Below are 26101 nucleotides of genomic sequence, written 5' to 3'. Positions count from 1 at the left end.
GAAACAGGCCCATAGCTGCCATGGTGGCCATGAGCTCTCAAGCCGCTTCCGAGGCATGCCTCAGGGACGGCAAGTTAAAGTCTCCCAGAACCATAAGCCTGGGGAACTCCACCGTCAGCCCCAGGACGGCCTCCAGCAGCTCAGGCAGGGAGGTTGCTACGCAGCAGGGAGGCTGATACAGTAGCTGCACTCCCAACTGCTCTCAGGAACCCAACTTGAAAACCAGGGTCTCACAACCAGCCACTTGTGGAGCAGCGCCCCTGAAGGCCACCAGAGACTCTCGGATGACAACCGCCACCCCTGCCCTGGTGTCTCAGCTGGTGCCACACCTGAAATCCGGCCTATAAAACTAGTACATGTAATACAGCTTTTTTTTCCCCCTGTTAATTAGTTGGGGGGTTGTTACGTTTAGCTTATTTTAAATTACTGTAACATATTAGGATTTGTTTTTCACTGTTTAATCACTATTTAATGCTGACTCTCTTCAATCATTTTAATAAACAATGTAAAACAAAAAAAATCAGCCAGAACAATTTGGAACCCAAAGAAGAGTTTGTAATGGAAAGCTTATAATTGAAGTTAAAATAATTAATATGAAAAAGTGACTAAGTCAATAGTTGATAATATGTAAATGATCTAGAATGTATCTTTAATTTTGAAGTTTTCTGAGTGATACAGCAAATGTTATTCCTTTGTGTTTTGCAAGATGCTACACTGAACAGTATTTCAAAGCAGCAACTTTTCTATTTTTGGTAGTGAAAGATTGCTAGGCTTTATTATGGAAGAAATATAATACTCAACACTTTTAAATTAGGGTTCCAAATGTAATTAAAGTGTGATGGTCTAGTAACTTCTGGTTTATGCTTTGTGCTGCTACTTATGTTTCCATGCTTTGGGAAAGAATGAAACTGATAATGAAAATTCTCTAGTTACCACAAAGTATAAAAACAAATAAGTGTCACATAGGTTGCACATAGTAGAATAAACCTATAAATATTAATTTTCCTTGCAGGAGTTGGTAACACTAATTCTTTCAGTGGATGCCTAAAACAGTCATTTATTCACTTTACTCATTATTTGTGTGAATATCTTGTGTCAAGAACCAGGGAAAGGATGTGATTTTGTGTGTGATATTGTCAGCAAGCAGTTAATTTGATGTGTCAGAACCATTTGCACAGATGCCTATTCATAAGCATTGTACCTGACACTGAATTTGGACTTCAAGAAGTGTTCTGCTAAACCCACTGTTCTTCTATGTCTGATTGTGTTTGGTAAGCCTAATGGGCATGTGTTGCAGCTGCTAGGCGGCTTTTGCAATAACATGAAGAACTTGATTCTCAGGCCCACACATGCAGATAATAACTACTGAGTTAGTTTTTAGCTTGAGTTCCCAGTTAATTTCTGCCTTTTAAGTACAAAAGGTCTGTGTCTGGATCACCGAACACCTTCAGTCAATCTCTCGTTCCTCAAGGCTGCGAGAAAAAGTAGATTCAGAAATTACAACTTGAGGGAAAAGACAGTGAAAAATATGAAATGTACCATTTTTGGAATTATTAGTAATACTGTTATTGGGAATCAATTAGTGGAGGTGAAGCAACAGCTGTAATGAAGGCTGCAGTGTGAAGAAAGGGCCAGGCCCCTTAGCTTATTGCTGGTAGCTACTTTCTGCTAAAGATTAAGAAAATAGGAAATATTTCTTCGTTCCCTCCATTTTAAAAGTGCTGAAGGAAACCTTTAGAGTTGCCACATTTCCAGAAGGTACTGGAATTTTAAAGGCACATCCATTAGCCAGATACTGTAGTTACAGCAGTGGCAATACTGTAGTTCTGCTGTTCAGAGTTATTCACTGAAACATTTGCCACCTTTGGCTAGTCAATGAACTTGGCCATTCTTTCCTAATTCCTGTGCCTGGAGCAGAGTTGGACTGGACATAATACAACTGTCTTTACAAAGGATATTGGAGATAGGAACAAAATCCTATATTCACTAGCTAATTAATCTTAGATAATCGTGGGCATTTCTTTTGGCTACTTGCTTGCACCTATATAAAAAATAAAGATGCTCTGTAGTTGACTCAGGGTGACTGCATCCATGCAGTTGTCTTGCAGCATTAAAAAGTTGCCATTTTTTCCCACTGGTTTTTTTTTTTTTACTTCCCAGTCTAGCTAGCAACTCAGATTTTCCCAGGTGGTCTTAAATCTAAATACTAACCAAGGCCAGCCCTCCTTAACTTCTGAGATCAGCCAGAGTTGGTGGAATTCAAATAAGATTGGAGAAGGATAAAAATAAACAAAACAAAACCCCTCAGATTTTGATGGGCTTAAGTCAGTTTAAATACAGTCACATTTTACTTTGTTCAGTTCCTTGTTGTCTGCTTTTGAACTACAGTCCACTAATTCACTCTATATTGCTTAGGCGATTTTCTGTCTTCTGTTAAGCCTATAAACATTCAGAATAACATTCTTAGCTGAAGTCTTTAGTCTTTTTGTGTTAGAGCCTAAATGGCAGCAAGGCTTAAGTTCTTTTAAAGGAATGTTATAAAATGCCAAAACTGCATGAGAAAACTTCAGTTAATCATATATAGAATTGCTAGATTCAAGTTCTAAAGCATGTTAGATTTGCAGAGCATGTAAATTGTAAAATTATTTAGAGGCAGCTTCCTGTTAATTATTAAATCACTAAGTTTGGTTCTGCTTAGATACTCAGAACAATCTTTTTATTTCACAAGAACAATTAAGCAGCTTGTTTCCAGAAACAGTATTTCATTAAAAAATGTCCAATGACCTTCATATCTAAACAAGATTTGAATCTCCAATTCTTCTTGTGCTACAATAACTTGGTTTTTTGCTCATTTTGTGGAATTTACACATTTTTAAAAAAAAAAATACTACTATTCTTGTAACAAAAGATTGAAATGGAGGGCAATTAGCACTGTTAGGATAGACGTGAAGACTGTATAGTAAATAAAATTGTATTCTCTATTTAAAAATACTTATCTTTGATTATCTAAAAATCGAATCATCTGCCTCCTCCTTTGTATGTATGTATGTGAAACAGAGCAATTTGTAGAATGAATACTATTTTGACTAAGTATATTCATCTGTTGTCTTTGAAATGATAGGATATTTGAAATGACCATCTTCAAAAAGCTCTTAAGTTGTTTGTACAAATATGAGAAAAGCAGCTGTGAATACTCATGAACACTAGGTGGCATAAGTTTAATATAGCAACTTAAAATACAATAGTATGGCAGAAAATTAAAGACAACATGGAAAGAAGGTGCCATCCATTCCTTCCAGTATGATAGTGGCCTGTGAGGAAAAATGAGCCAAATTTTTAGAATAATGGCACTCTTCTAATGGTTTTCATTATGCATTACAATATGAGAAATATATCCAGGAACTCTCTAATCTATTATTCACTTTGAAGTATTTTCTAGAAAAACATACAATGTTTTTATCCTAGATCTAAAACAAAATAATCCTATGTGCAAGCAAGTAGCCAAAACTATGATATTTTAGAAGTTATTTTTAATGAAATCCTTACAAGAAACTAAATACTAGCAGCACCAAGCAGGTGAATTGTATGTGTAAATATCGGTATCTTCATATTGAAGTTTGGCAGCCATACTTAAGTTAAAGCTATTCTCCTCTGTGCAGAAAGAGAAATTCATCCTCCTCCTGCATGGATGAAGGAGTAAATTCTTGTATTCATGCATGTTTTATCCTTCCCACCTCCATTTTTCCCCACTTTGACCCACATGGAAAAGGGGCACCTTCCTTATTTCAGGAGAAGATGGGAAATAAAGGACAGAGGTGATCTCTATCTCATTCTATGTGAAAGGATGTGAAAAAGGAAGGAATCTCAGTGGATCCTATTTTGGGAGAAAAGAATGGGATAATAAAATCACAAGGGATAATAAAATCACTGTACAAATCTGTGATTTCTCTCTCCCTTTCTTCTGGGTCTTTGTGCTTTTCCTTTTTTAGTTTTAGCTTAGTTCCAGTTTCCACAACTTCAAAGGGACTTGCAAAGTTTTCGCAATGCTGAAGTAAAAATAATGACAAAACCTGTCACCCAAAATAATTATAATACAATAAAACAAATGAGACTCAACTCACAAAGTGCAATTAGGTGAAGAAAAGCCTTTTACAGGAAATGTGATAAATTTAGTTTTGACTGCATTCAGCTTTAGACTGTATTGTGATAGACAAAATAAGATTGCAGTTAGGTAATTGGTAATGCTGTCAAAAAGGAAGAAAATAACATGGAGCAATGAAATAGTTTGTCATCCATATAAATATGGTAATCCCATCCTAAAAAGTAATTCAGAATACAAAGAAATGAGCTACAGCAGAAACCTCATGTGTTACAGTAGATAAAATGCTGGAATTAGGCTGAGAAAACCAGGGATCAGTTATTTATCAAGTAGGAAGAGCCTAATATTCCCCACACCATTGTTTTAAAGAACTGGGGTATTTGTTTCTTAATAACACCTCCATTTAAAACTAATCTCTTTCCTTGTTTCCTTTGTAATTTAAAAAAAATATAGAAAATGGAAGTAGCTGGGGCAGCATACATCTAATGTAGCTTGCCCCTCAGGAGGTGATCTTAGACCACTTGCTAATTTTGTTTAGCCTTCCTCACAAGACTAGAAGACGGAAACTGGGTTATCTTAGATTCAATTTTGCAAAGTCCTGTTTTGTCTCACTGCCCAAACAGAGTAGAGCAAATGCATGATGCAGTATGCATGCAGGCATTGCCCCCAGAGCATGTATGCAGTTTCTGCATCCCATGTCTCTGTGTATATCCTCTCAGCCCTTAACTTTGCCACACTGAACAAGGAAGTTCAAAATGTACTTTTCCATAAATTTACTTGAATGCACTTAGAAGCTTCTTATAGACATCAGTGCTGAACATGGCAAAGATTAGGGGTTTAGCATGCCATCATCTTTAACTTTCATCCAGTTTCTCTACTCTGTTTAGATAAGCACCTGAACAAAACTACTTTCTCTGTAATCCGTTAATATTATACTCATTCATTTTTTTCTGATATGAAAAGTCTTAACTGTAGTAGGTCTGATAATAAATTCTGATGTGCTCAAAGCAAAGCATCTGAATTTTCAATTACATTTCAGATTCAGAAGATACCCAGAGCAAAACTTACCCATTTTGAACAAAATTGTTTTCAAGTATTCTAAGCAGTGTAATTAGATTTTTATGTTGTGGCTTAAAAAATCAAAAACTTTCCAGCTTGATTAATACCTAACTGGTTATGTCCCTGCTGCTACAGCTTAAATTAGATGTGGAGAGAGGTGGAATGCTGAGGCAAAGGCTCAGGACTTAAAGAATCTCTGTCAACTCCACAGTGCTGCTAGAGAGAGGGAACCCCAATGGCTGCAACCAGCTGATCAACTGCTAATGCCACTAAGGTTGTGAATTGTAAATGTGAAGACCACTACTAGTGCTGTCTAGGTGGTTTGTTGGCATTTGATGCTATGCGCTCAGCATGCTTTTCTCCTTTATTAAAATTGAGTTTCAGGATATATCTAAAACTACAAAAATGTTTGATTTGAATTGGTTTATTGAACTATCTGTATATGCTCATATGTTCATCTTGAGCTTCAAGATTCAAATGCCATCGTGTAACCTACAAAAATAATTGAACAAGTGTAGATAATTTTAAAAAATCATAGTTCCTTTGCTGTAATTAATTGTTTTATTGTGGGGAGTAACAGACACAGATACCCACCTCTCCCTTTCTGTATATATTTTTTCTGTAGGTTGGATGGCCTATAGGTCTCAATCTGCATGGACCACTATCCCACCTAGTCTTATAGCCCTAATATTTTAAAAAAGAGAAAATGGTTTGTTTCAATTTCTCAGTTTCTATGAACATGGCATTGAGTCCTGTTCTAGTGCAACACAAAACATTGACATCCTTGAATGTTTTATTTAGTTGAAGTATAGTCCGTAGCAGAATGAACATTTTGAATGGGGGTTCTTTTATTCTAAGCTTGAAGCAAAACACATTTCTCACTTGGTGTGTACACACTTAGTAAATACTAGTAAAAAATTGTACTTGATTATTATTACTGCCAGTTTCATCTTGCCTTTTAAAGTCACTACTTGGAAGAAGAAAAGAAGTACTTTTTGGTGGTAAGGCTAACATAACATTGAAGATGATTTATTTTTCTTCTTGTCATTGAAGATACTACGACAATTTTTTTCTAGAAGATTCTAAACTATTTGATATTATTTTTCATAGCACCGAGCTGCATGTCATCCAACTATCTTCAGAACTGTTGATGAAATTTTCAAGTAAGTTCGCATGTAATTTATGAGGAAGGAGAAATTATTTAAAATGATTGGATTTTTTTTTAATCTAATTTGTCACCACCCATCTCCTCCCACCAGGGGGGCTCTGGGCGGTTTAGAACAAAATGATCAATAAAACAATAGATATATAATATAATTACAATATATAAAAATATACTATATAAAATACAATTACAAATAACTAATAAATATAGATAAAAATAAACTCCAGATGGCCATACAATTATATACAATTGTTTGTATAACAAATTTTATGTCTTGCTGGATAGAATGCCTGAGAATCCCTAGGTCTTAATCTCTTAAACATGCTTGTGCATCAAGTTTTTACCATTACCATTGTCATTACTGAATAATTGGATCTTAAGAACAAATGAGCAGATTTTGTAGGACTTCCAGAAATATAAAAGCTCTGCTCAGTAGCACTGGGCAGATTTAGTAATCTTCCCAGTTTTTCAGATGAAGCAAGCACTTGGAGAAGAGTTACTTTTCACACTATAGTGTATTAAGGATCACATGCTCAGTGCAACCTGTCACTCAGTCCTTGAGATGTAATCATTCAACACTTTCCATTCATGTGTGGGTGTGTGTATGAACGGTTCTTCTTTCCACCCCTACACTTCTTGTTTACTTGTTTAATCACTGAGTGATAGCACCCACCAGAGCCAGTCAGCTCTACAGCAGTTTTCCATCCTTTTTTGCCTTTTTCTTTTCCTTTCCCAAGCACTTGAAGTTACAGAAATGGAGAGACTGGTAAATTAGTGAGAATTAGTGAGGCTGGTAAACAGAGTTTATCCAAGACACATACAGATACTAAATGCAATGAATTATTACATCTCAAGTTGTGTGTATTTGTGTATATGTATAGATATATGGATAATGGATATCTTTAGTACATCTTAAGCAGGATTCATCACTTTCTACATGATGGCCTCAGATCTTTTTTGATGAATTTTTGCAATGGTTCCTTTTCATAAAACTGCTTCAGTTTCTTTTATATATTGTTTTTGAGATTGTCTTGAAATATTTTGCCTTTACCTTATATTCTGATAATACTTAAATAAAATATAATGTAAACAAGGGTGGCCTTGTTTAGTCTTAGAAACCAAGCAGGATCTGACCTGGTAGGTATTAGATGGGAAACTACTAGGAAACTCCAGAGCTGAAGAATAGACTGGATTAAAAAAAAAAATTCCCCCAAAAGGGAGTGACACACCACAATGTTGCAGAGAAAATTGTGTGGATGTCTCTCTGATGTCAAATTTTATGCAAAGGAGATTTTATATTACTTACTGATAATTAAAATAATGAGAAATCTGAAACAATGGCTAATTCTATAGTGCAAAGAAAACTTGCTTTTAGGGATTTATCTCTCTGGGAATTAGGTAAGGTATAGAGCTCAAGTGGATTTATTAGCCGAGACTTCCATAATCCCATTCCTTAGATTATTTTGATAGAATGCTCTTCCTTTGCAATTAATTTATTTTAAGTGGTTAAGGCACCTCTTATTGATCATTAGACTCTTAGACTCTTTAGACTCTCAGCTTGAGTAACTGTGTACATTAGAAGCAGATCAGCCTCGTGAGCAAAGACATACAGGTAGTCCTCAACTTACCACCACAGTTGGGACTGGAATTTCCATTGTAAATCATTGCAATTGTAAATCAAGACACCACAACCAGACCCGATTTTACAACCATTTTTATGGCAATCTTTAAGCAAATCACCGTGGTTCTTAAGCAAATCCAGCTTCCCCAATGGGCATTTTTTTGCCAGAAAATGGCAAAAAAGTCATAAAATGCAATCACGTGACCGTGGGATGCTGCAATTGGTCATAAATGCAAGCCAGTTGCCAAGTGCCGGAAATGTGATTGTGTGACCGCGGGGAGAGGGGATATGACATTTTGAGATGCTCAGAAGTGCTTTACAGGCCGTAAAGCACCTGTTCTGAGGCCATCGTAACTTCAGACTGTCATTAAACAGTCATAAGTTGAGGACTACCTGTATCACTAAGAATGTTGATAGCCATTTTTAGAAATTGGGGATTAGAAAGGCAAACCCTTGTTCAGAAAGTATGAAGAGTTCTATTCTTCCCCTCCCTCTGTTATATTCACTGAATGGTCACTCCCACCAGAATCAGCCTTTTTCCTTTCCCAAGCATTCTGTCGGAAAGATTGGTAAATTAGTGAGGCTGGTAAAACAGACTTTATCCAGGACTTTCATAGTTTCTATATGAAATTGCTGATGGATCTGTGGAGCTGCACATCAAAAACATACTTACTGACTTTTTAAATTAATTATACTTCCACCTTCCAAAGCCAGCAGTATATCTAAAATATGGAGGATTAGGGGAAATGAAAGCATATTGTAACACAAAGTGGGGGAATGTTTTCTTTTGCCAATTTCATCATTTGGTTAATTTTACAGACCTATTCTAATGTGAGGTTTTGTAGCAAAGAAACTTAACTGTGTACTTCAATTATAGTAGGTATTGGAGAGTGCAATTGAAAAACAGTGTTCCAACATAATCAGAAGGACTTGTTCTAATGGCAGTAATAGACAGGTTTTTAATATATTCATATTCAAGGACAAGCAAAATGAAGTTGGGGTTTTCTTCACTTCCCAAGTAGGCCTAAAAGCTAGATGAGTTAAGACCAAAGCTTGAGGCATGGGACAAATGTTCTTGTTTGGGTTTTTTTCATCTTCCTTCTCTCAATTAATGACTGTGTGATTGGCCCACTCATAATCTGACCTGTCATAATTAAACTTTTCACTGCTCAGGAATGCACTGCTGGAAACTGATGGAGCTCAAGAAATAATGACTATAATGCAGGTGTTTACACAGTGCTTTGTTCAAGCTTACCATGAGAATAATAAGCAGGTTAGTCAAGTTGCTTTTTCATTATTTTAAAAAATGAAGTGCTTCAAAATTTAGGGGAAAGAATCATTTTAAAGCTCAGATCACTAAACAAATACAATCCAAATAATACCTTTAGGCTGCAGTAAATGGTTGGTAACATCCGTTTCAGAGTCTTAAATGGCATCAAATGTAAGTTAGGCACAAAGCCAATAAATATCTTTCAATCTACATGTTACTTAGCTAGTATCAGTACTCACTATATATTACAATGCAGATCTGCTTGAACATGGTGTGGAAACTTTAGATGCATCTTTATAACTTACTGGTCCAGGATCTGGGGTTAAACTCAGCTATGTGTTCCTGTTCTAATATAAAGTAAGATGATAAAAAATCTTGCATTCAGATGACCTCTTTTGTGCCTTGGATTTACACAATGAACGAGAACACCTCACTGATTTACAGTTAACCTCATTTGGTATAAACTCTCCTTTGGTTTGTATTCTCTATAATACCTTTGCCATTGTTCCTTCTTGCTTTAGTTAGTTAAAGTGGCTGTGAAAATTTAAGTTTGGGCCACACAAAAACTTCAAGGTTTCTTCTGATCAAGAATTTCCTTTAGCAGATGCTCGGGTGGGTTTTCCATGTATTGAGGGAGGTCTATTGGTTAGTGGTTATTCATCTTGCAAATGGTGCCGTAATTAATTCTAATTAGCATTGTGATTAAATCTCTTTTTGAGTTCCAAGGGGTGTGAGTTAGGAGTAAAATTGCAGCTGTCTAAGTTAATATATATACACACACACGGGCCACACCCATTAATTTTGCTTACATGGCAGCGGCATGTTTTGCTGCCTTGGCATGAATGGGGTGGCTGGGTGGGGAACTTAAATTTAGATTCCACACCCTTTAAATAGCCAGAAGTCTACTATGTTAATCACTTTGTTATTTATGTGCTTCACTCTTAAGCTGTTTTTAACATGTTAACTAGGCCTTTTGGCATTTTATTTGTGCAAGTTTTTACTTTTACTGTTAGGATTTGAGAAGGGAATAGTCTAGGATTGATTTAATATGCAGGCAGACAGGAATGCTTTCTGGCTTTTTGTTTGTTTTTACTGTATAAATGAACAGATTTAGAGTTCTGTGCATCTCCATGATACAGGTACTGCAGAATATTTGACAGTTTTCTAAACTGTATGAATAATCATGTGCCTAAATAGCATAACCCAAGCTCCCTAACATATTTAGGGCAAGAATTCATTTGTGTAATAATGGGTTTCCATAAGGAGAAGCATGGGGGAAAGTGGCACTACACATGTCATATGCTATCAAGCAAATGATGTAATTATATCATTTGCATCATGACATGACTGGCTAAATCATTCAGTTTGCATTATTTGTGTGATACCTTGATGGCATGATCTCATTAGGGCTTCTACCAGCTCCGTATATGTATAATATTATCTTTTAATATTTACTAGGCATATTTGCATGCATGTGGTACAGTCAGGGTAGAATGAACAAAAATAAAATAATTATCTTGTTGATATACACTAAGATACCATTGACTTCAATGTATTGTTTTCAGCAGCAGTCAGCCGTGAAGGAATTGTGCAGTACAACCATATAATCACCCCTGCTCGTGTTGATTTGTTTCCTACCATTTTTTTAAATTAATCATGTAGTTAACATGGATTCCAATGGTTGTGGTGAAGATTGTGAGTGTTGATATCTTCCTTTTGTTTCCCATTAAATGGATACTGACCCATTAAAGTAGCCTCTCCCAACCATGGCTAACACTGGCTATTGGTTGTGGAAGTTATAGTCCAAATCATGCAGAAAGACTGCCTCAAGGAATGCTGCATAGTAAAATAGGTTTTCTTATCTCATGCTACTACATATTTGGAGAAGGCTTTTTTGTTGGGTTTTGTCCTAGAGAATTGAATGGGGAATTATACAGTATCTGCTAAAGAACCTATTTCCGTGCATGTATTCAAACTGTTGAAGGATGTCAAACTTTAATTGAAAAGTCATTGAGGAGTTGTGATATATATGCCATTGCAATAATCTAACAAGTAATGTTGGTTTCCTTAAGTACAGAAAGCAAGTTTTGGGCTATAGATGCATATTTTCTGAGAAGGCAAATTTTAAAAATTGTCATAATTTGATTTAGGTTCTTGATAAGATAACTAGAATTTAAAAAAAAATTTCATTTCAGCATAAGTTTCCACTGAAGGCCTATTTTCCTTATAATTCACGTTCACTTGTGATGGCTTTCCTTAAACATCCCTCAGGTAAGCTCACTTACACTTTTTCATGTTACCAGAACCTGACACTGAGTTAATATGAGTTCAGTAAGCAAAAAATATTTTGTTACGTTATGTTTGTCTTGGCATGTAAAATATGCATAATTTTGGTGTTCAAATTTCTCTCTTAGATTTGCCAGGTACTAGTGTATATCAGCATTTGGACCACCTTGCTGGAATGCTCAAAACAACAGTAGAGGTCAAGGGTTCTGAGTAAGCAGCAGGTTTCCTTTCTTGTTTTTTAAAAATTGTCTAAGTTAGTTGTGAGTGATCTTTTTTTGTAATTTGTTAACATGTATGGGAAACAAGTAAAAACTATTGTTTTCAAGACATTATTTTTGTTGGTGTAAAATTAACATTATTGCATATTGCTATTCCCATTGATCTTCTTCAAATAAAAAAGTTTGCTGGTCTTCATTTCCAGATTAAAGCCTTTTGAGAACTTAAGAATTTATATTACAATATAATATAAGCTGATACACATTTTGATGTTGTTCCAGGTCTTTGGATGAACTCTTCAACAACTGGTTTTTGTTGATTCATTTTGGAGAATGGGCTGATCTTGCAGCAAAGCAGTTGCTGTTGTCCCAGGCAGAATCCTCAAACTTGTTGTGGCTTTTGGTGTTTTACTATACTCCAAACAATGAGAAGCAGCAGAGAATTCAAACAATGGTAGGTAGTTTTAACTATGTATGAAAGGGTTTGGTAATAAGTGATGTTTTTGAAAAACAAGGCAGAGATTTTTGCCGCAACCTATAGGCAATGCTTACAGAACAGTTCAGAAATCATTGCTAAGGCATCCTTCGTTAGCTTTGTTATAGGCTAGAACAGTCCTCAGGAGTGAAAAATTAACAGTGGCTTATAGTGTCCATAGTCCATTGGTATGTATAAGATGCATGCAGATTTGTATTCAGCCAACTATATTCTCTGCCAGTTCTTACTTTTAAATTATTCAGTGAGAAGATTTTATAGCTTTTGACAGTCTCATTGTGTGACCATGTGTTTAAAACGTTGAGTATTAGTAGTAATACAGTACTTCCATGATGATCAGTAGCAGTGAAAGTAGGTTAACCTTAAATATCTAATTCCTTTCAAATTTAATATTAATCTTATGATAAAGGAGCTACTTGCTCCTTTCTGGCATTCTTATTTGACTTACTGCCAAATACCCTTTTCCTATAAAGATGTATGGGGTGCTATTATTTTAGTTACATTGTTGAATTTTATTCTGTCCTCAAAATGACTTGCTTTAAAATAAGTGAAACGTAATTTAGTACAGGTAGTCCTTGGGTTACAATGGCAAATGGGACCAGAATTGCCATTGCTAAGTGATGCAGTTGTAAAATGCAATGTCATGTGAACTTTTAGTGACAGCAATCCCAGCAGTCCCAGTTGCTATCATAACCCCAAGACCACGCGGGTCATTAAGTGAGGACCTTACATGACTGTGATGTGGGAATAGATGAGACTCCCAGTCAAGCAGGCTGGTTGGTGAGAGCTATGGGTGGGAGAGTGGGTACTAGGGAGCACAGACGGGTGAGTGCCACTGCCCTGCCAAGAAGGGGAGGAAAGGGGCCGGTGCTGTGAGTCTTCTGCACACCACTGCTGGGTGGGACAATCCTCCTGCTGGACTGCAAGACAGGGATGTTTCTATAGTGCCTCTCCGCACATGGCTGGGGTGCCTGGTGGCAGTTCCTGGCGGCTGCTCGGCCAAGGGCTTTCCGCGTGGCAAGGTAGCCAGAGGGGGAGGGGGGCTCTCTACACAGCATGGCTGATAGACCCCTGCACCGTAGCACTTGAGGCCAGCCAGAGTCAGCAAGCCCAGCGGAGGGGAGGCAGGTGAAGAAGACAACAAAGATCAGCTGGGGGCAGCGGTGGGGGAGCCATCGTAAATGTGGGCCGGCCAGCATTTTGATCACATGACCACGAAGGTGCTGCAATGGCCAGAACTTCGAGGTCCCTTTTTTCAGCACCATTGTAACTTTGAACAGTCACTGAACGAATGGATGTAACCAAGGGCTACCTGTACTGCATCCTACTATGCAATTGAAACACTGGTCTGAAACAGAGTATTTGTCTTTCTCTTCTCTCTCCTCTCCTGAATTCTTCCTAAAACATTCTCATTAATTTTATCTTGTCACATTTCTCAGAGTGCTGGCAATTGGGTGATCCATTGGCTGCCTGTGAATACCGTTCTCCCTTTCTCCCCAAATGGGAAGTCTTTTTACTGCTCAAGGCCAGAGAAGAGTAGAAGCCAGTCAAGTAGCTATGAGCAATTTTCAGGTTAACTGTGTAGTGATGACAGTTGAGCATTCCAGTGCTTCCCTCAAGGATGGCATACATAATACTTATTAGTACTTACGTTTTGAATGACCTACTATGCCATCCATGCTTAATACAAATCAGAATGTGCATATAAAAGTCTCCTTGGACTGGGGCAGCTTTGTTGAAATGCAGTAGTAAATATACACTATAATTGAAAATAAAGCAAAATAAATGCTAGTAGTAAGAGAATCAAAGGTGGTCTTTGGCTGGTGGAAAATAGCACATCACTGGGCACCACAAAATATTTGTGACTTCTGTAAATGTTAATTGTCACTTCCTTTACTTCCCAAATCCTCTTTCATTAAATTGTTGTCAGGGTTCTGTTTGCTCCTTTAATTTCTGTAACTACTCATGTCCTAACTTAAAATTTTACAATAAATAGTTTCCATCCCACACTTATTTTTCTATAGTTGCAACACAGATGCCTAAGAAATTAAAGATAAGAGGGTTTTTTTTTAAAATATCTGCAGCAATTTCCGCAGAGAAAAGTAATATATTTAATCCTTGAGACGGCAGCAGAATGAAACTGTCACTATGAAACATATGAGAAGCTTTATAGAAAACAAAGTTTAGAAATAAATTTCTATGTAAATTACTGGACATGGAAATTATACTGAGCTGAAATATTAATTTAATATTAATATTAAAATTATACTGAATCAGAACTTTGTATCAAGCACTTCAGATATGTGGCTTACAGCAAGGCTAGTTTAGTTTGATTTGTTACTTAGTGTAAGTTCCCAACACTTCTATTTAAATGTCAAACAAAAGTAAATTTCAGAAAATTTACTCACAAAATTTATCTTTGAAAGAACCCAGATAAATTGCCACTGCTTTTTATAGTCTGTCTGCTTGCTTATTATGGTTGTTTCATAGTGTTTTCTGCATAACATTTTATAGAGAAAATTGAGAATATATATTCCATCTTCAATACCATTGTTAATTCCTATCCTCTCAATTAATGTTGGTCTCTGCTTGCCCCATTTGGAGGATGTGGGCCAGGATTATCAGGGAGCTGAAACCTACAGGTGTGCTTAATCCTTTCTCTTTTAGGTTTATAAACATGTTGGTGTTATGAATAATTGATATTGAGGTAACCATGAATGTTTCTTTACAACATGGTTTATTCTATCCTGCTTAAGAAGGCTAGTGGTTTTGGATGAGGCAGATATCTGGGTTTCACCTTCATTTCCCCTCAGAATCTGACTTTTTTAGTTGCCTTGGTAGACAGTCTGTGCTAAGATTGTTTTGCCTGACCTTTTGCTAATGTTTAATATTAACCATGCTATTTTGAGGGTCATTTGGGCAGCATTGGTTCATGGAGACTCAAGATTTTCTTGGAAGAGCAATTTCAGAAGTTGTTGTGGGAGACTCCAGTTGAATTTCATGGCAAGTGGCCTATGGTAGCCTTTTCTAACCTGGGTGTCCATCAGGTATATGGCTTTCAACTCTCATAGTTCTCCTGCTAATATAGCCATTGCTGAGAATTCAGAGAGTGGAAATTTAATCATCTGGAAGCTGCCAAGGTTGGAGAAGTTAACTATGGTGCACTTCAGGTTTTGTTAAGTTACATGTTACCTATATAAAAACTCTGGAAGAAAATAGAACTTTTGGTCATTGAGCAACAGATTAGGGGCTTAGGGACCCTTTTTTTCAGCCAAAACCTCACTTAAACAGTTGGGTAGGTGGATAATGAAAAATAGCTAAATACAGAAGGATTATGTTAAAAACATTTAAATTAAAAGAAAAACTCCCCTCCGAACCAATAAGGTGTCATATAAAACATAAGAAATCTGCTCCAGACCATAAAACAACTTATAAACCATGCTGCTGAATTTTGGCTATCTGAAAACTCACATTTGCAGTTTGCCACTGTTGGGAGTATGGTCCTTGACATGCCATACAAAGCCCTGGAATAGACATGAGTTGCACATTCTTGTCTAAACTGCATGATCCACTCCAACAAATTTGACAAGAAAGCAAGGGAAGATGTCAACAGCTACTCCTAGATTGGAGCTTTCTGCTGAGGGAGAGCAAGTTAGCTCCATCTCTGTTATCCTTCTGCCTTGAGGGAAAGACATATTTGTTGTGAAAGCTAACATGTTTTTTGAAGTAAGCTTTATCTGGTATAGGCTGATGTCTTCTTTTTAATTGAGAAATTTTGGTGATAAAGTTTAATAAATTTAAATACATAAAATAATTATTTAAATAGTATTTCATAAAATGAAACAGCTTTCATCACTGCTTGTAGTGGAAAATATAATACCCACTTGACAGGTTTGTATTAAGAATGAATTCTAATCACACTGATCCTTGCACTCTTTTAGCTTCAGAGAGATAGTGCTTGTTCCTTCCTTTTCTTTAGTTCAGTCTATGAGGAAAAAGCAGGGCCAGGGTAGTATAGGAGTTAATGATGGTTCCTCATCTGGGGTTTGGGACTTGGAAGGAATCCAAGAAGGCCTTGGTCTTGCTGCTGGGTGTAAATGTATTTTGCTCACTAAAGCACGCTCACACCAAGAGTTTGTGTATGTGTGGATCTGGCCATTAATCTAGCTGGTTTCTGTTGCCTCCTTCAGAAGTTCAAGAAACCAGAGCTGGCTACCTTCTTGTCTGGCTACCCTTTTCTAATCTTATTTCTTGGGACATGTAGATCACGAAAAAGCAGAGGGCTACCTATGCTCACTCCAGAGGGGAAAAAAGTACTTGCCAGTACCAGGAGTTCTGGGCTAGCCTCAGGCTGGGAAGTACACGATTGGCCCAACTCTGGTCCCCTTCTGGAAGCTTCTTAAAACGGAACTGTTCCGGAGGGTACTTAGGGGCTGACACCAGATGCCTTTTGGAGTTTGAGTTTGTTTTGATTGTCATTTTTATTTTATAAATTTTATTGTTACTGTGTTTTTGTTGTGAGTTGCCAAGAGACTGTGTCAGCTTTTGGCTAGGATAGATATGTTATATATATTAGGTACGTAAATATTTGACTCAGGGCACAGTTTAATGCAGTAGTGTATAGTGATTCACAATAGAGAAGGAGTGGATTGTGTGTTCAGAAAGTAACTTTGAGATACAGATATTTAAACCAGGATATATATTTATATATGTTAATGGAAGTGAGAATAAGGAAATCAGTTGCTTAAAATAAAAGTTAAGGCCAGAAGGCAGGAAATGTGCATATTACTTTTTGTTTCTTTTCCATCCCTGCCGTGGCTTTTATGTAGTAAATATTTTAGGTTATATTACTTATATCTGGCCAATGATTTCCTTTAATGCACAGACCATCAAATTCTGCTTCTATTTTGGCTCCAGAAGCTGTTTGTTCTGGCTGCTTGAAGAGGTAAAAAAAGGAGGGGGGAGGGAGACTCTGTTGAAAACAATACTAGAAGGAAGCCAACCCCCTGGATTCCTATCAGAATTTTTTATCAGATGAGGTCAGATTGCATGGAGTTTAATTGATTTGTAGTTGTAGTATTGTAGTGAGCCCTCAAAGAACCTCCTGTTCTTTTTCCCACAATATAACAATCTACTTTCATTCTGCTCTGTGGCTTTTGCCATTTCCTTTTTTTAAAAAAAGGTCAAATCCTGGATCATGGCCTCCAGTGCTTTGTTTTTCAAGACTGAAGAGACAATTTTTTTTAAGTCTCCTTTTGTGTCTTTCCTTTTCTGTCCCACAGTCTCTCTCCCTTCCCCACTCCATTACTTCCCCTGTTATCAGCCTAGGAATCTATTCTGTACTTTTCTGCAAAATTCATGAAATGAATGTGACTTTTATTCTTCAGCTAACCTTTTATTCCTTCCAATGATTGTCAACAGGTAGAAGCTCGATCTGTATGTGACTATCTGACAAGCCTCTCAAGAATGCCAACCATTTCTGTTGCAGACCTACAAACTTTATTCAGCAGCAAAACCAGTGTAAATCAACCTGTAACTAAACGTATTGTTATGCATCTGATTATCAGCTTTGTGCTATTTACTTCTAATGGACACACAATAGCCAGAGAATTGATTGCACATGTAAGTTTTTTTCACTAATAACAAAATATTACAAATCCTGCACTGGAAAAATTGAGTCATTTATGAATGACTAAATTTTCCCACATGGGGCTTTCTTGATATGTTTGGCTATAGCTCCCATCACTACAGTGATCATGGGTCAGATATGGGAATTGTAGTCCAGCATTTCTGGAGGGTAAATTGGTGCAAATTGTGAATGAAGGAGGTCTTGCATATGCATGATATGTGGATGCACATCAGAACCTCTCTGTCACTTTATATGGTTTATTTTTTCCTCCTTCCCTGTTAAGCCCTTTCATTAATCATTGTATGTACAGTTGTGTCTGTGTGCATGAGAGAGAGAGAGGAAGAGGTTCATAATAAACAGAATAATTACAAAGACAATTTTCCCATTAAGAATGATGTCTGTCAGACATAGGCTGAAGTAAGAGGGACCCTCATCTACCTTGCACAGAAGTGCAAGGTTTCCATCCCCAGTCTCATCTGAGAATCAAGCCTATCATGGATCAAAGACTTGGTTACAAGAAAGGCTAGTTTTTTTCCATAACAGGTCCTAATATAGGTCAACCCACAAAATATTATTTTATTATATTTTAACATGTTGTAAGCTGCTGTGAGCTAGGAAATTGGTGGCATATAAATTGGAAGAAAAGAACAAAACCTGTTTGAAGAACACATTTGAAAGAGGAATTTCAATCACTCCAGTACCATTTATCTGTCTGCCTTTGGCCACCATTGTTTCCTTTCTTTCAAGAGAGGCAATGGCCTTTCAAAATATTGTTTTTTCAGGGCCTTTCCCTGGATAGAGACTCAGGATTGTTTCCCAGAACAATTTTTGTCCAGAAGCCTTCATTGGGACCCTCAAATAACATTTACTGAATCAATCAAAGTCCATTCTCGAGCAAGGGTTGAGTTCTTTTTGTTTATATGTTTTGATTGGAGGGGGAAAATGGAGCTATATCAGAAGATTAAAATTTCTTTTAAATAATATGGAATTCTTCTCTTGATGGAATTGTTTCTATATGCACCTTGTTAGATTTGTGACTAAACAGAAAAGAACATAATATTCCTTCCCCAAATAAATGATTTTTTCCCTTAAGGATTTCATTGAAACCTCAAATAGAGCCATTGTTTGCAACCTTCAACATAAGTTATATTTTTTGTAAGTCCAGTTTTTCCTTCCTGGTCATGACAACTGATCAGTAACCCCTTTGATATAGACAGGCCGAATCATCATTCTAAGGATAGTAAGAATCCTCAACATTCCAACTTATCCTACAAAAATGAAGGGAATCATCTGACTTTCTCCACTTTAGACCATTAGGCCAGCTAGTCCCTTTGGTAAAAATGTTGACTGTCTTCTAAATTAGAGATTCCAGAGATTGAAGCTGGAGGCCACTTGTATGCAATGAGCTATGAGGGTTCAGTTGAGTGTTCCAATTTATAAATACAGATGTATAATTAAGAGCTATTGAAATTAGTATATTGGACTTCTAGGAATAAAGCAAAGACAGAGTAAGATGGCAGCAATGTAAACCAATTGCTGAGGAAGTTTATTTATTTTCCTTGTCCAGATACTGGCAATAGAACAACTGATTCCTTGAATCTTCCATAAGGGCATCGGATTCAGAATGCAGTGAGAATCTCTGGCAGGGTGGCAGGGATACGAAATTTAATATTTGGACAGGGATAGATCAGAATGCTCCGGTTTTGATTAAAGGGACAACGCTCAAGTATTTTTCTTTCAACCTTCATTGGGATTTAATTTCAATACCCTTTGCTTATGCACTTTTCTGCTGCTGCTCAGCTCTTGAAAATATTTAGCAGAAGGTCCTCTTTGTGGATTAATTCTGGTTCCTTCCTCATTGAGCAGGGCAGAAACTAGTCAGCACCAAACACTTCTGCTTAATAAATAATGAATACACTTTTCCCCTTTTTGTTCTTGGTCATTTTTGGAGTGGATGAGCTCTTAGAATTTTTTGCTTTCTATTATGGTTGGTAAGAATATCTGTAAGCTATCTAGCATGCTAGAGAGCAGCAAATTATTTGCCTATGGCATAAAGTAATAACATTTTAATCTTTGTTGTTTTTTTCCCCAACTTCTTTCAGTTTATAGCTGGAGGCAGTGAAATCCCAGAAGTAACTGGACTTCTTACCCGTATCTCAAATACAGCTAGCCAACTTGGAGTGAAATATCAATGCTCTGTAAAGCTAGCAAATGATCTCCTCCAGGAATTCCAGTAGTTTAGTACTTATTCAAAACTGTGGAGTGGAAGGAGAGAAGGCAGCTGTTTTCAATGGGCATTTTCTGAAAGACTGGAAGAGAAATCTGTTATTTGCAATCTACATACTATGACTTTCATCTGATTTTTCTACATTTGCAGGAGTATCTTGTTCAAGTTTATTCAGAGGTGCCTTGTAAAGCTGAAAACAAAATACAAGCATACCAGAGATAATCTATATAATTTAACACAAATAAACTTTATATTTGAACATTGATGAAATTGTTTTTTCTTTACATTGTGAGAGAATGTTTTAAAAGTGGCATGCTTTATTGATGCCGTCATTTACAATCCAATCAAACAGCTTATTTCTGCTATACCACTTTGTGGCATCTGAACCCCATTACAAGCACATGATTATTAGTGATTCCTTTTGAAGTAAATGTTTCCATTAGATCAGTGACCAAACACCTATTTGTGTTTCTTCTAACTTGTTTTTCTTCAGCAGGAAGCAAATATAATATTTTGCTAAAGTGGCATTAGTCAGCAAATGTATTTTCCTTTCCTGGGGCTACATGGACCACAGACCTTTCTTGAGCTGCAGACCTCCTTTGAACACTGCCAAGGAAAGACTTGTGCAGTTTAAAAATTGATTTTTTTAAAAAAATCCTTCTCCATAGCAGAACTCTCCAACAGGCTGCTATTAAAAGTTTGTATACTTATATGGATAAAAAGGCATGATGTCTCCCAATTTGAATCTCATCTCAATCTCATAAATAGATGATTTGTTTGGAAACCTCTCACATTTTTTGTAATGTAGAAGAGGAGCGTATTTCCTGGAAACTAAGCATTTGGATTTTTAAGTTTCCCTTGAAGGGGTTCTCGCTGAAGTTTCCTCCTACATAGGAATAATGGAATTCTTATGCCAATATTTTTTTTGAGGGATGGAATGAGGTCCAAAACCAGGCATGAGAAAAAGTGTGCCTGCAGACATTAGACATGATGCATGATTAACATGAGATAGATCAGGATTTGGTTGCTGGACTGTGTAGACCAACTGGCCTTTGCACTATGTAATTGGTGTGTCTGAATTTTAAAAATGATGTGAGAGATGTTCTGGACCTCTTAATTTAAATAAAGCCTGTAAGTTGTTCTGTATTCTGGCAACCAGCCCTTTATACCTAGGAAAAACTAGTTTCTCACACTGATCATTGCTATGTGAAATACAGGGCTTTCTCTTTGCCTCTCAGGCTATGTAACATCTTTGCCAAATTAAGAGCTGCTGCTCCCATTCCTACAAACCACTTATGAGACTCTTGTAGAATTGCATGTATTCAACTTTCTAGTGTGTTCCAGCATAATTTTCTAGGGGAGCTTATACATTTTAAAGTACCGATTATAGTATTTTTTTTTCCTTCCATTTTAGAAAATACTATTTCTTGCAACTAAACCTGTAGAGCTTCCCTAGAGCCACTAATGGACTCAAGGTGCATTTTTTGATTGCAGTTTTAAGGAAAGTTAGAAAAACAGCCTATTAGCAGGTACTTCAGGTCCTCTTAATTCAGTCACATCAACGTATGGTGCTGTTTAAATCCTATCAAGCTGCCTAATGCCTGAAAAATTGACTGCCCCCCTTTTTTTTAAGGACATACTCATAGTTGCAATTTTAAATGTTATCTTAACACTGATTCTGGGAATTTGCACTGGTGGTCCATTTAAGACCAAATGCTGGAAAAGTTTCCCTTGCTTTTTCTGGCTGTATTCCTTCAACCAACTGTCTGAGTCTATAAAAGGTGTTAAAAGCCCTTGAGCTGCTTTCTGAAGGGCTTAAGTGTATTCAAACTGACTAGGTCCTTTTAATGGCCAGCATTGTACAGGCACCATAGCTGTGACTGAAGTCTTCCATCCCTGTTGCCACCCTGCCGACCCACAAGCAACCTAACCAATCTTGGGTGACTCTCAGTTGGCAAGCAGCAATACTTCATTAGTTGACTTCTTCCTAGACAATCATTTTATTTTAAGCAACAATAAAGTATTGAGAGAAGAAGTCATTTTTGCAGAAAGTTTGGCTTTTATCCTGTCCACATTAAGCCTTTCTTGTTTTTAATTATATTTCTGTTTAATTGGCTAATGGAAAATAATGACCAGGCTCATTATCTTACTTTGGATATGTTACATGAAGGCTTAGCTCTCTGGAGAAGACTCTGATGCTGGGAAAGGTGGAAAGAAGAGAAGAGGACAACCAGCAGCAAGGTGGATGGACTCAATTACAGTGGCAATGGGTGGACCATTGGAAGACCTGAAGCACCAGGTTAGGGGCAGACCATCATGAAGAAAATCTATATATGTGGTCTCTAAGAGTTGTTAGCAACTTGACAGCCATAATCCATCAGATTGCTTTGGGCTTCTTTTGGGGGGAAGAGCACTATAGAAATGAAATTATCATCATAGCATTAGGAGAATGGGAGAAAAACTTAATGTCTGCACTCTTGTATGTTCCTGCATTATTCTTTGGAATAAGAATGTGGACATTATCACACATCTTTCATGGATTAGGTCAGATACGCATCCATATTCAAAAGCACTACATGCTATCTGTACTTTTTAATATTTTATATATTCGTCATACGTTATATTGGAGGCAGACTATATCATCTTAGTTTTATGTCAAATAAAAGCCAACATAATGAGTTCTTATCCAGAACACAGAACATGATATAGGTAAAGGAATTAAAATACCAAACAAAAGGAAAATGTCATTGGCATTCAAGTTCTCTGTTCCAAGCTTAGATCCATTAATTGATCCTGAGAACATGAAAGAATTGCTACTTTGTACTCAACACTATGCTCGTCTGATGGTCTTTGACATTAAAGGGAAGTAATTAGCAACATCCAGACAAGACAACAGAGGTCCTTAAAAAAAAGTGTAGTGAGGGAACAGGAGGCACATTTAAGAAAAATGCTTGAATGTAAAATTTACTCTGACATTTACCAAATGTTGAATATTTCTTCAGGATGTAGATTGTTCTTATTTGTTCTTAATGGTTTTTGATGTTGTTAATGTTACATGCCATCTAGAGTCTTTACGGTGTTGGACAACCTTCTAAATTTGACAAAAAAATTAATATAGTTTAAATCACAAGGCAATAGCTGTTTCCTCTGTAGTGTTTTAACTTTCTGAATTCCCTTGCTCAGCCCCTGTATCTTTCACAATGGCATGGCAAAATGATGAGGTGCTTTTCCTTCATTATCTTTTGCAAAAGGCTGTGAAATAGAGCACAACTCTTTCAAGAATAGTTTGGATCCTTTCTTGAATACATCAAAAGGTCTACATTAAGAGTCATTGCTGTAGCTCAGTCAGGGGCCATGCAGGCTCCAGACATCTGCAGAGCCTCACCCAAGACTGCTAACTGTTTAATTCAGCTAATTAAAATTTAGAATTTGGTTTGAGAGGCAAAAAAGGTGAAGAGAGTAACTGACTGGGTACATGCATGAGTAATTGAGTCTCTACCCCAAAATAGCTAACAAAGGCATGGCTGGAGATTTTTAACTCATTAGTACATCCACTGACATCTGGAAGCACACACACAGTTAACAAATGTGTCTCATATGCAATAAAAACTGCAGATGCACAGGTGCAGATTGCAGCGAGGCCTCAGAGACAGTCCAACACATAGTGGCGGGGTGTAAGATGCAAGCAGGAACATCATACACTGTATGCTGGCACTGTATACAAGAACATCTGTACCATGTATGGGCTAGACCCAAGTCCAGATGGGAGATTCCAGAGGAGATTGTGGAGAATAACAGGGCTAAGATCCTTTAGGACTTCCAGATCCAGATAGTCATGCAGGTACTGGCCAATCAACCAGACATTGTGGCAGGCCCACAACTAGGGTCTTTGTCACCCAGGGCAAACATGGATTCCATGCCCATTTTGGACCCCCCTCCCAGTGCGGTGCCTGGGGCACATGCCCCACTTGCCCCCCTCTAGTTGTGGCCCCGCATTGTGGTAGTAGACAAGGACCAGAAGACAGCAATGGTGATAGATGTAGCAGTGCCAAGTGACAGCAACATCAGGAAGAAGGAGTATGAGAAGCTGGAGAAGTACTAGGGCCTGAAGGAGGAATTAGAGAAGATGTGGAAAGTGAAGGCCAAAGTGGTCCCAGTGGTGGTAGGGGCACTTGGGGCTGTGACTTCCAAGCTGGGGGAGAGGCTCCAACAGATCCCAGGAACAACATCAGAGCTCTCTGTCTAGGAGAGTACAGTGCTAGGAACAGCTAAGATACTGCACGGAACCCTCAAACTCCCAGGCCTCTTTGGACAACGCTGGCTCTTTGGCCATGAAACGGAGATGAGCACTGCCCCCTAGTGTTGGACACGACTAAACGGGAACCTTTACCCTTTACCTTTATTGCATATGAAACATATCTGGTAACTGTAAAGGACCTGAGGTTGAGGGAGACACATACCACTCATAGGGGTGAGAAGGGATTTTTTTTATATGTATACACAAATACACATACATACAAAAATACAGTTAACAGATATGTTTCATATGCAATAAAGGTAAAGGGTAAAAGTTCCCGTTTAGTTGTGTCCGACACTAGGGGGCAGTGCTCATCTCCATTTCAGGGCCAAAGAGCCAGCGTTGTCCAAAGACACTTCCACGGTCATGTGGCCAGCATGACAGTCATGGAACGCTGTTACCATCCCACGGAAGTGGTACCTATTTATCTACTCGCATTTGCGTACTTTTGAATTGCTAGGTTGGCAAGAGCTGGGACCAGTGTGGGAGCTCACTCTGTCACACGGCGCCCTCGTCTCAAACCGCTGAACTTGCAATCTTCCAATCAACAAGCCTGGTGTCTTAACCACTGAGCCACCATGCAATAAAAACTATCAAATCACAATGTTTACAAAATCAGTTTATTTGTAAGGCATGTTTTACAAAGAAGGAACTCGTATAAATTCAAAGTTTATTGAGATTGCATCATTGTTTTGAATAAAACTATACTGGTCAGCATTAGGCACAGGAGAGAGCAATATTTCATTGGTATTGCTTATGCTTAATGCTGTGCCCATGTTATAGTGTGAATGAGTTAGGGCCTTGAACAACCGCAACAAAATCACTGTAATCTTCATTTTATTTTAATAAAGAAAACACACTGGATTCAGTTTAAATTAGCACATAATGCTCACTTGACTGAAGGATTTAGCTCACTGTATATTTCTTTTCTCTTTTTGGCCTTGGATTCATAGTCATAATTGTATCTTACTGTCTGGTTTGCATGAGGAGGATGAAGGACTTTTTCCTCCTGGCTTCTGTCACCTTCTAGAAAGAGAAGTACTCTGCATAAAATGTTTTTCAGCTGATTGTTTTAGCAGTCACATAATCCTCCCTTTGATGTCCAGAATCAAAGAAATCCTAATACCACCAGCATTTGGTAGCAGATATAGTTAAAGTCTCTCCCTTTCCTGCAAAGGAAACAGTGGTACAACTTATTACTCTATCACAATGAAACAATACGTTAAAAAAATGCATACAAAGTATTAGTAAAAAATGGGATGACTATTCTTTACAGGCCTACTTCTTAAGGTGGCGTCTCTGTCACCCTAATTTTTCGTGAATGCATGCAGTGGAAAAGAATTGCAGCATCTGTAACTTGCTGTTATGCGACTACCAGGTTTCCTGTCAGTTCTCTGCAATTTGAGAAGGCAGTAGGCTGTAGTGCTCCATAACAGAAAGGAAGAGTCACAACAGGAATGGTGTAAGTAAGTTTTAACTATGCAACTATCACAGTTGTTTGCTTAAAATATATATCCTGGACACAACAACAACAAAGTTCTTAACTATCCTTTCTGAAAACATTGGCAGAATGAAGCATTCAAGAGATTACTCATTGTGTTTGTTCCTTGAGTTAACAAGTCCTTGACACAACCTATAAATACTTAATTATTGTGTTTTCTGCAGGACTGTGGCTGTGTAGCCCACATAAAGATTTGTGCTTCCCATCAATATATCAATCTGTTCTAGCTTTGAAATAAA

General features: G+C 37.4%; 2 protein-coding genes across 3 annotated transcripts in view; one reads left to right on the top strand and one right to left on the bottom strand.

Annotated features, from left to right (window-relative positions):
- The window catches only part of FANCC (FA complementation group C), a 67981-nt gene extending 47662 nt beyond the window's left edge, over window positions 1–20319 (top strand). Inside the window, exons 9-15 of one of the 2 annotated variants that reach the window (XR_010067324.1) lie at window positions 6269–6321; window positions 9118–9217; window positions 10877–10909; window positions 11410–11485; window positions 11629–12173; window positions 17634–17830; window positions 19940–20319. Coding sequence is in view for 1 of the 2 variants with exons in the window: in XM_063295214.1 (XP_063151284.1) it covers window positions 6269–6321; window positions 9118–9217; window positions 11410–11485; window positions 11629–11710; window positions 11998–12173; window positions 17634–17830; window positions 19940–20074 (819 nt within the window). In the remaining variant the exon portion in view is untranslated. The remainder of the gene's footprint in view (window positions 1–6268; window positions 6322–9117; window positions 9218–10876; window positions 10910–11409; window positions 11486–11628; window positions 12174–17633; window positions 17831–19939) is intronic. The other variant, XM_063295214.1, reaches the window with a different exon arrangement.
- A 4648-nt stretch (window positions 20320–24967) lies between these two features.
- The window catches only part of AOPEP (aminopeptidase O (putative)), a 204867-nt gene continuing 203733 nt past the window's right edge, over window positions 24968–26101 (bottom strand). Inside the window, exon 16 of the mRNA XM_063295213.1 lies at window positions 24968–25530. Within this exon, the coding sequence (XP_063151283.1) occupies window positions 25513–25530 (18 nt within the window). The 3' untranslated portion in view covers window positions 24968–25512. The remainder of the gene's footprint in view (window positions 25531–26101) is intronic.

The sequence above is a fragment of the Candoia aspera genome, chromosome 2 (assembly GCF_035149785.1).
Source record: "Candoia aspera isolate rCanAsp1 chromosome 2, rCanAsp1.hap2, whole genome shotgun sequence".
Taxonomy (NCBI): domain Eukaryota; kingdom Metazoa; phylum Chordata; class Lepidosauria; order Squamata; family Boidae; genus Candoia; species Candoia aspera.
The sequence above is the reverse complement of the archived record's forward strand: the minus strand, read 5'-3'. Positions and strand labels throughout refer to the sequence as shown.